At 24.2% G+C, this 11,338-nt stretch overlaps 1 protein-coding gene across 1 annotated transcript; it reads right to left on the bottom strand.

Moving 5' to 3' along the window:
* Positions 1–5,413: 5,413 nt before the first annotated feature.
* Positions 5,414–5,647, bottom strand: LOAG_06646 (hypothetical protein; the record flags this gene model as incomplete). The annotated part of the gene is made up of 1 exon (XM_003142182.1): positions 5,414–5,647. The coding sequence occupies one exon, from the start codon at positions 5,645–5,647 to the stop codon at positions 5,414–5,416; it is 234 nt and encodes a 77-aa protein (XP_003142230.1).
* Between the last annotated feature and the right edge of the window lie 5,691 nt (positions 5,648–11,338).

Raw genomic sequence — 11,338 nt, 5'->3', positions numbered from 1 at the left:
TATTATTATTATTATTATTATTATTATTGTTACTATTGTTATTATTATTATTATTATTATTGTCATTATTATTATTATTATTACTATTATTATTGGTATTATTATTATTCGTTATTGTTATTATTACTATTATAATTATTATAATTGGTATTATTATTGTTATCGCAATTATCAGTGATGAACAAATTGATAAAATGATATGCATTAATTTACCAAAAAAAGGAAAAATGGAAAATTTAATCAAATTTACTACGAATATTAAAATAATGGCACGGGAAAAGATCAGATGAAGTGATTAAGAAAAAATGTTAACAAATGAAAGCGTTAACCGATCATTATTATCAATATCATTATTAGTGTTGGTATTATTATTATCAATGATAACCTCTTTTTCTTTGCAAAAACTTTTTATTTTGAGCTAATTAATTTTAATTTCTTTTACTATTATTTTTGATTCAAAATTCAGGGAAGAATGTAATTAGTTGAAATGGACTCATTCAAAAAATCACCACTGACCAATATTTTAATTGGATGAAATTGGATCAATTAGTCAATCAATTTTTTTGTCTTTTTTTTAGAGCATTCCATACTATTAGATATGATTATTAAAATGACTAAAGTTTAATTTACTCCAATATTACTGATTATTTTTATATGGCTAATTGATTCCTTAATATGATTGATTAATTACTAACTAATTAAATGGCCAATTAATTCCAATGTGTGCAAAATTTGTGTCAATATTTGGTCAAAGAATGAAAAAAAAAAGAAAAACTGTCGTTTTTATTGAAATCATTCATCCTATAATTAATTAAAATTAATTTTGATCTTATCGATCAAATCGTCATTTCATGATCATTTAATGTGTTTATCATTTTTTTTCAATTATTACTGCTTCTTGCTTTTAATTAAAGTTAATATAATTTTACTTTAAATCATTCAATTATGATTTCTCTTACTATCATCTTGAATTACTTTATAAAAGAATTAATTTCAATCTTTGTAAAATTTACAAAAATATCGATGAAAATTTTTTTTATTTTCTTCAAAAAATTTAGAAATTAAGACAAAAGCTACAATAATTATCAAACTTATAAATTTCTCTTTCTGCTATCTTTCAGGTAAGTAAATAATTTGCATATGTTGTACTTTGATAAGATAAACATTCATAATTTCAGTATATAATTATACCGTTAATTGGCATGAATATTATGATTATTTGTAGTATTAAAATTATGAAATCGTAGAACAAAATTATTTCAATTAGTTTACATTGTGTTTGAAAAAAATGAAAAACAATTATGTGGAAATTGAAGCAGATTTCAATGAATTGGAAATTATGCAAATTTATAATCAATTAAGTGGGAAATTGATAATTGATTAAAGAGAAGAGAAAAAAATTTATGTACTTTTTTGATGAAAAGAAAACAATAAAAAATTTTCTTTTCAAAAAATGTTTTACAGGAAAATTGGAAATAAAATAATCGGATGAAAGGGAATAATTTTGAATCATTATTACTGATTTGATCATTTTGCTCATTTATGGATAAAAAGATTAAGAAAATGAGAAAAGAAAAGTAAAAAAAGAGAAGCAAAAAGTTATTCTAATGATAAACTGATAAAAATGATTGGAGAGAAGAAATTGGTACACTAAAACCTGGTAGTATAATGTTTTCATTAAAATCTGGTAATATAATCTTGTCATTAAAACCTAACAATATAATCATTTCATTAAAACCTGATAATACACAACCTTTTCATTAAAACCTGATAATACACAACCTTTTCATTGGAACCTGTTAATATAATCTTGTCACTGAAACTTGACAATATAATCTTTTCATTAAAACCTGATAATATAATCCATTCAGTAAAACCTGATAGTACAATCCTTTCATTAGAACTGATAATATAATTTTAGGAATGATGTAATTCATTTTTGCTAATTATCTGACTAATTTTGGCTAAAAATTAGTTAATCTATTGTTGCAGACGAATGAATTTATTAACCAAATATTTCCATTTATAATATGATTCCTTCATTATTCTTCTTTTTTAGCCTAAGAAAAGAAAAGAGAAGATAAGAGAATTTTATAGTTTAAAAGTAAAGTTGGAAGAAAAGAGGAAGGAAACAGGAAATACCGGGAAATATTCCGAAAGCTTGGCATACTTATACCATTGTGGTGTTTGTTACCAAAACTCACTTTATTTTTTCACTTTTTTTGCTTGTCCATTGGTACATATTTGAATAAACATACAAATGAAATTTGAAAGAAATAAAATCCTGCGATTTATTATTGTCTCAGAGGAATAATGAAATTCTTGTTTTTAAAATCCCGCAATTTACCATTATCCGTAAGAGGACTAATGACAAATTCAGCTATCATTGCCTAAGAGAATTAGTAAAAATTTTTTGTTAACAAATCCCGCGAGCTACCTATCATCTAAGAGGATTAATAAAATTTTTACTGGCTAAATATTTCTAGCCAAATATTTCAGTGGGTTAGCAAATTTCTCATCAGCCAATTTTTTGGCATAAATTATTTCATCCTAACAAAAGAAATAAAAAAAATTGACATTTAATTAATTTGCAAATAAAGGTGAAGAATCCCTAATTAGTATTAATGTTTGATGTCTCACTATATCTGTTGAAAAAGAAGTAGTAAAAATTCCTTGTTTTGTGTAATATCCTATGATAAAGACGAGAGGGAATGTGATTAGTTTTAATAAGAGGTAAAAATTTTAAATCGAATAAAAAATGAAAGAATAAAAAGAAAATAAATTATGAAACGGAAAATAAATACAAAAAAAAAAAATTAAAATGTGGGAGAGAGAGAAAGAAAAAAACAAAGCAAGGAAGAGGGGGAAGAGATAGAGATGAAAGGAAATGTAATTAATTTTAATAAGAAAAAAAACCAAAATTGATGCAAAATTTTGTTGATGAAGATACGGAAATTACACAAATTGCTTCGACAAAATGAACAGTAATTAAATATTTGTGTGTCAGTGTGTGTCTGTCTATGTGTGTGTGTGTGTGTGTGTGTGTGTCTGTGTGTCTGTCTATGTGTGTTGTGATTTTGACTTGATGAAAGGATGAAAATTGTTAATTGATTAGGAAAATTTAGGTGACTTGTCACTTTTTACCCAACTAACTAATTTGCCAGGTAATTTAAGCCGAAAGAAAGAATAATTATTTTTTTCCTCTTTTTTCTTTTTATTTTTTAAATTTCATTTCATTCATGATCTATGAATGTTACAGAAGACGAAGAAGAAGAATTATCAGTAATTACTCATACAATAAGTTATCACAATTGCATCCATTTATGCCAATCATTTACTTATCACTGTTAATTAACTGATATCATTAATATTGACATTCAAAAAGCTTATAAAAATAAAAAGAAAAAGGAGGATAACGAACAGCAGAAAAACTTTAATAATTCCATTTCCTATTAAACCTTATTCTATTTCATTTAAATTTCACTGCCATAATTCGATTTTATTCAACTATCTAATTTTTTGATTCATAAAATTATCATTATTGTCATTTGTTTGTCATTTATTTTTGCATAACACAGTTGTGGTATTTTAATTAGTTTATCAACCGTTGTATACAAATTTTAATCTGTATTACTGTACCCTTCAATAATGTTATGTATTTCTAATTGATATTACCAGTTTGATTGCATTCTGATAATGGATCAAATACGTTCATAGCTTACTTTTTTTACCTTCTTTTTTTTTTTTTTAAAGTCCTTACATGATAAATAACTGTATTGAAGGGCTAATAACTAGTGATAAAAAAGTTTTATCATTAGCTATCATTGAAACAAAACATCTGATTTTGTTTAAAAATTAGATGATTAAATTAATCCATTATTCTTGTTACTATTTCAAATAACCTGCAAATAACGATAACTTTAAAAGAGGGAACATTCTTAAAATTGTGCATAATATTTTGACATATGAAAAGTTTCAAGATTTCTGGCATGATGAGTGATAAGGAATTGATTAGTGATAACGAGGCGAGTAGTATCAGTGGTGGTAAAAATTTGCATTTTCATCTCAAAAAACAATAAAAGTTTACTTTTACTTCGTAAATTTTGCAGTTTTCATTTGAGAATTTTTGAATTAATTTTATCAAAGTTTTTTTAGCTTTGCTAAAAATTATTGAAGAACTTTCATTTTGCTTTTTGAATAGTACTATCAATTAGTAACCATTAACAAATAAAATAAAGTAAATTAGTAATCATTAATTCTAAATTACTAATCGCCAATTAGTAATCATTAACAACTAAAGTAAAGTAAATTAGTAATCGTTAGTTATAAATTACTAATCATCAATTAGTAATTATTAACAAATAAAATTAAATAAGTAAAAATGAAAACAAAAAACTTCACACCAAATTTTGGAATAAAATGATCTTTATTGAAATTTTCAAATTGCTCTTCAGTTACTTCATTTGATGGGAATAAATTACGAAAAACAAATAATATACAAAGATTTGCTTTTAACTAATGCATGTGATAATTAATGGTTATTACTGGCTAATTAATGCATCACAATTAAACTAATAATTTTACAATTTGTAAAAAAAAAGGGACGACAATATAAAAAAGACTAAGTTGTATAAATTTTCAACAAAAATTTGTTTAAATTTGTTGAAGTTTTGAATTTCAATGTTCAACTTTTTGTCTCCGTTATAAAATCTTGCAATTTATTCTTTAAAATTAATAAATAAGTTAAAATTTGATTAAACAAACATATTTTAAACATTTTTGCGAGAGTTTTTTTGTTTTTTATATATGAATGCATCGAAAGATAAATTAAATTTAAATTGAAGAAAAAAAGGAATGAAATGAGGAAAAGAAGAGAAAAAAGAAAATGAGAGGAAACGAGAAAATTCATTTTATTAATGAAATGGATATTTTAAGAAAAACATCGAAAAAAAGACTGCTGAAAGTTGGTTTGAATTTCAATTAATAATTAATTGATTTGTTTATTTAAAATTAATATTAACCTTCTATTGTTTACAAATGAGGAAGTTTAAATGACTTTCGGGCAAAGAAAAAGATGAAGACAGGATTGCTGATGGAAAAAATAGTGAGAAATGATATTAAATGATAATAGAGTGATGATATAACAATGAGTTCACTGATAAATGTTGGTAATTTGTGGTAACTTTTTTTTTCTTTTAATAAGATAACGCAAAATCTGAAAACTTTTTTTTATTCTATTAAGAAATGACGGTTGCTTGCGATAATAACCTTGAATGAAAATGGAACGAGAAATTGAACGGGTAAAAAAAAATATGATGTGAGATTGTTTGAAATCAAAAATTACCACAATCATTTGAGATGGAATGTAATATTTATCATGATGATTACGATGTTAGAAATGAGCCGACCTTCATTAAAATGCTATCATTAATATCATCATCATCATCATCATCATCGCTATGATTATCTTCGTCGGCATTACTATCACCACTACCATCACCATCATATTGCCAACAATATCAACATCAAAATCTCTATCATCATTATCATCGCTGTGATTAGCACCATTAGGACTCACATCATCATCACCGCCACCGCCATTATCATTATCACTATCATTATCACCATCGTCAACATCAGCAAACATGGGAATTATGATAGATGTGATAACAATCATATTCATATTTGATTAACAGTGAAGATGGTCAGTGAAATGCCACAAATTAAACGATCAAAAAATTAGAACTTAAAAGCGTAGAAAAAAAATAATAAGGTTTTGGGAAAATGTTTGGGTGATTTCTTTGTTCGTTTCATAGTTATCAATGTCTTATCGATAATAGTGATATCATATCATCTATCAATACTCAAATCAGCTATCTTTACCCGTGTTTTCATCATTTTCATACATTCTTCTCCTTTATTATCAAATTCCTTAATTTCTACTTATTATTAAATTTAAAATAACAGAACAAAGATTCCATCAAAAAAAAACTTTGCTTAATTAGGAAAAGTTTTGATTTTCATAGTTGGCAAATATTTACATAGCAAAAAATTTCAAACTTCCAAAGTATTTAATTGAAATACTTTCAATTATTGAATTATTTTGTAAAATTTCCTTCCTAATATTTGAAATTATAACTTTAAAGAAGAAAAATGGATGGAAAACACCAATTAGCGCTAATACTTATAAATTTAATTGAACTTTGCATATTTGCCTCATCTTGATGAAGTTTTTCATACAAATTTCTTCCTTTTTTTCTCTTTTGTGTGAACTTACGAAGGTTAACTCATTCCAATATTATAATTATCATAAATTGTAATATTCATAGAAACTGACCTTCACTATAAATACTACTATCATCGTTGATGTCATAATTACCACTATTATTATTATTATCATCATCATCATCATTAAAATTACAATCGAAATAGTTATGATAACAAAGATGAGAATATGATGGATCTATTAATGTTTCTAAAGTGAAAGATTGAGGAAATTGCACCAAAATCAATTCTCCAAAACCAGTTGATTTGTAAAAAAGTGATTGATTAAATTATAGAAATTAATTTTTACAAAAATTTTTATCAGTTTTTCATTTGAATATAATTACATTTCCATGTTCAAAGTGCTTTCTATCATTTTTTTAATTTTAAATTATTTTAGTATATATCGTTAAATATTGAAATGAGAAATGAAAACATCAAATTTGAACGGATTTATTAACTTCAAAAATACAAATCATAAAATTTAAAAAAAAACGAAAAAAATTACGTGATTTGCGTCATGAATCGCTGTATTCAAGCGTTTAAATAATTTTTCAAGTTACATGCTTAAGTAAATTTTAAATTCACGTGTTTAAGTTAATTTCCCAATTCGCATTTTATGCATACATTTTTCAAAACAACGAAATTTCATGTCTTAGAAAGTTCCAGGAGAAAAAAACAGTTATAAAACAAATCATAGAATTGCATCATTAAAAAAAGAATACAGGCTTCTTGCAAATACAATTTAGCATAAACTTACTTGTTTCACATTTTAGGGATCTATTTAACGTAAAATTGAAACATTTTAAGTTACATTAAATACCGTGAAATTTGAGAATATTTGAGTTTTTTCAAGCATACAGTATCATGCAGCACCTCCGGCTTACAGTAAACATACAGTATAGGGAGCAATTGCTCGATACGATTAAGTTGCTTTTTCTTATAAGTTGTTAATCATTGCTGTTTTTGCTTTTCAAAACATTTCTCGGAATATTTTGTATCCGGAACATTTACAAGGCTGTCAATAAATGGGAGAAATGAATGTAATTGAAAGAAATTAGGATAAGAATGTTTCCAGTTAGTCGTATATTGACTCGTTTCCGGAAAATTATGCTGCCGGAATATTTCGTATTCAAAAGCTAATAGAATAAAAAAGGAAATAACTAAAATAATTTACAATGTTTGCAATTCTATCATCAAATTTGTCTAAAACAACATTCTTAAATGCTAAAAAATTGAATGATTGAAATGCAAATGGAAAGTAAATTGCGAAAACGCAATAATAAAATAAAATTTGAATGAAAAATAAAAATGAAATAATTGAAATTAAAAAAACTTTAATATATCAAAAGAAATTTGAAATGAAATGGGTGAAAAAACAAAGTGATTGTAAACAGAAGCGATATGACAATTAAAAGGAATTTTTCGTTAGTTCTTAATTAACTCAGAAAAAACGACTCCTATAATTAATTTATATGCATTAAAAATATTTGTTTAAAATATTAAAGAAATTTAAAACAAAAAAGGACGAAAAGCAAAGTAATTGTAATTAGAAGTAACGTGATAATTAAAAGAAATTTTTCATCCGTTCCTAATTAACTCAGAAAAATAATTCTTATAATTAATTCATATGTATCTGAAGGAAGAAAAGAGGAAAAAGTGTTAGCATAAAAAATATTAATTTAATCATTTCTTGCATAAAGATTAATTATTACCATCATTAATTATTTCGACTTAATATAAATCTGAAATTTCATTTCTTTAATTTTTCTTCGCTTCCTTGCCTTGCAATCATTTTTTTGGAAAAAAATTTGTTTAAAAAAAACCCCAAGACTTTAAAAAAAATAAATAAGTAAACAAATGAAAGTTTTTTATGAGTGCAAAATGAGTTTTTGATTTAGAAATGAAGAAGGTGTTTTGAAATGATCTTATACCAAGCTATATTATGTATTGCGAAGTGAGATAACAGCTAATTAATACTAAACATAATAATTAGGAAAAAGCTGCATAAAAAATTTTTTTGAAATTAAAAGATACTGAAAAAAAGGTCTCACTTGGTTTGGAAATGCACCTAAACGAATCAAAGTGTTTTAAGTCAAATTGCCAAATTAATTGTTAGCAATACTTGAATTTTGTGCAAAAATTGTGTTAATGGCATACAATACAAAATATTTGTGTATATTCTTTCCGATTAACATTGAAATCATTGCTGTTTGCTATAAAACTATCTAACATCATTAAAAAAAGTAAATTTCACATTTGACGTTGTTTAAGAAAAAAAAGAAAGCGATAAAAGCAGACTTTTAATTTGTAAATAGTAACCAGTTATTTCTTTGAATACAAATTTACTATTGGTCATACAAAAATACTTTTTTTTCAGTTTTATTACTACCAGTTATAAAACCAAATTTTGAAAAGCGAAACATTTTTAAACTTTTAAAACAAAGTAATTAATAATTTCAATTGACAAGTTTTAAATCCGATTTAGAAAAAAGAAAAAAGCGAAAAATGTAGAAAAAAGTGGCGTTTAGCATTTATTTTAGCATAATCTGTTAATTTTTCTTAAAATATAATTTTGAATCTTTTATTTAAGAAAAGACAAGAAAAAAAGAATTAAAGAAGTTTGCAACATTGCCATTTTTAAATTAAAATTGAAATTTGAAAAAGAGCTAATAAAGCGTAATAGAAGTGAATTGAATGATTCAATAGAAATATGTTTAATTTAAAATTTACCAATTCTCTCTTCTCTACTTTGCTTACTTTTTCAAATTGTCATAAACAATTAACTTTTCGTATATTGATTAATTACCAGTAATAATACTGGTGACATGATTGGATATCATATGTGATGCAAAAAGCTTTCCAAAGAGGACAAACAATTGTTAACCTCTTAAAATTCATAATAATATTTCATTTCATTCACGATGATCTTATTTTTTCTGTTTTTTTTTTTTGTACTATTTCGACTTTTGAAATCTCTCTTTTTCGGACTCTTTGATCTTTCAGTTTTTTTTTTTTTTTTTTTGACTATTTGAGTTTTAGAATATTACGAAAATAGCATGCTAATAAAACATTAACATGTAAATTTATTGTCTCTTGTCAAACATGTCACATCATTAAAATCATATTACTTGGATGAGATACAAATAGGATGAAGGAAGATATTTGCATTATGATTGTTAAAAGATGGTAATAAGAATTAAGTAGTAGCAATAATTTAAAATAAATTTTGGTTAGTTTTAGAAAACATCAAGGTCACTTAACAATCCTTCCTTTTCACCATCCCATTCATTTTACTTTACTAATTAAAGTTTTAAATAAAATTAGCGGATATTTTATATTTCATCTAAAAAGGGGTTGTGTGCAAAATTTCGAATGGAATTCTTAATTAAGCCAAAGTTTAATTGAAATTTGAAATTTGAATAGTGGTTCAATTGAAACGAAAAAAAGGTTTGAGCATTTTAAATTAAACTTCTATTTTAATAATTGAAATAATTTTTATTATTCAATTTTTTTGCAAAATTCCAAATTGAAATATAATTTTCGAAAATCAGAAATTGTCAAATTTTAATGCCACTAGATGAAAAATCAAACAATATTTCAATTCATTTCTTTGCATGAAAATTACATTTATGATTTCAAAATTATACAATTATTAATTTTTAAATTACACAAAAAATTTCGAGTGACTTACAAATTCGCATAAATGTGATAATTTCGATAAATGAAAAATGATGAATGGCGAATAAATAGCAAAAGATAAATGATAATTTCGAAAGATAAGTAAAAGATAAAGATAAATGTGGACAGATATTTTAGTATTTTGGAAATTTTTTGAAAACAAAATAATAAAAAATTAATTACATGCATTAAATTGTCACATGTTTATTTCATATATTAGCAATCTTATCAGTTTGCTTATCCATATGTTTAGCAACCAAATTGTTATTATTACCTGAATAATTAATTGAATTATTTAAATTGATCCCATTCTTTCTACACTCTTTTTTATTCTATTATTTATTTATTTTTTTTAGTTAATCAATAAAAATACTTCGAATAATTTCTTTTACATTTAAACCAATTTACGTTTTTATGACTAGATAAATATTCATCGAATGCAGTGATATATTAATTAACTGATAAACTAATTAATATCCATTCATTAATATATTAGCACGATTTTGCATTAGAAAAAATAGAATTAAAAGAGGTTCAAGCTGTAGTTGGCTAATAATTAATTATGTCTTAATAATTTAGCATATTTCAAAAGCAATAATATTTTGTAATTATTTTTATCATTGATATTTTAGCGAATTAGATGATGGAAAAGGAATTTCATCATTTCCAATAATTCTTCCACTACAAAATGTGTCAGAATTAATTACATCTATAATTGATTTCATTTTAGAAATGTATTTCTAATTATCAATTGTTAGTGTTTATTGCATGCAAAGTTATCATTTCTCCTTTGTTATATTTTATAATTTTTTTTGCAAAAAAAAAGAATTTTGCTTTTGAAATTCGTTGCTTAATTAAATTAATTGCATGGCGACAAGGCTATCATTTTCTCATTGGAAATTACCTATCTAATTAAATAAATAAAAAATTGGAATTGTTTAGCAATTTCACTCGAAATAAAAAATTTTTTTTACAAAAAAAAAACAAATAAATTTTAGAATAAAGTTGAAAATTTTTGATACTTCGAAATAATTATTAGCTTGAAGATATCATCAAACCATTGGGATTACATTCTAAAATAAATAATAATAACTCCTCGTATATTCTTGATGATAATTGCCTCAAATGTAAATTTATAATATGTTCCGTGATATAATCCATCCGAAACAGATAGATCGACATTGCCCGGAAAAGATAGGTCGACATTATCCGGAATAGATAGATTGAACAGATAGATTGTGACTCCAACTTTTATTATTTTTGAATGTATCAACCAAAAATTTTTCGGTTTGAACAAAGATGCTATTACTTTTCTTTTTTTTTTTGCAATTCAGCTAACTAGTGAGAAATATTATTGATATGATAATAATTATAATATGGCAAACAAAAAAAT

This window comes from Loa loa (assembly GCF_000183805.2).
Source record: "Loa loa unplaced genomic scaffold supercont3.170, whole genome shotgun sequence".
NCBI classification, from domain to species: domain Eukaryota; kingdom Metazoa; phylum Nematoda; class Chromadorea; order Rhabditida; family Onchocercidae; genus Loa; species Loa loa.
The sequence above is the reverse complement of the archived record's forward strand: the minus strand, read 5'-3'. Positions and strand labels throughout refer to the sequence as shown.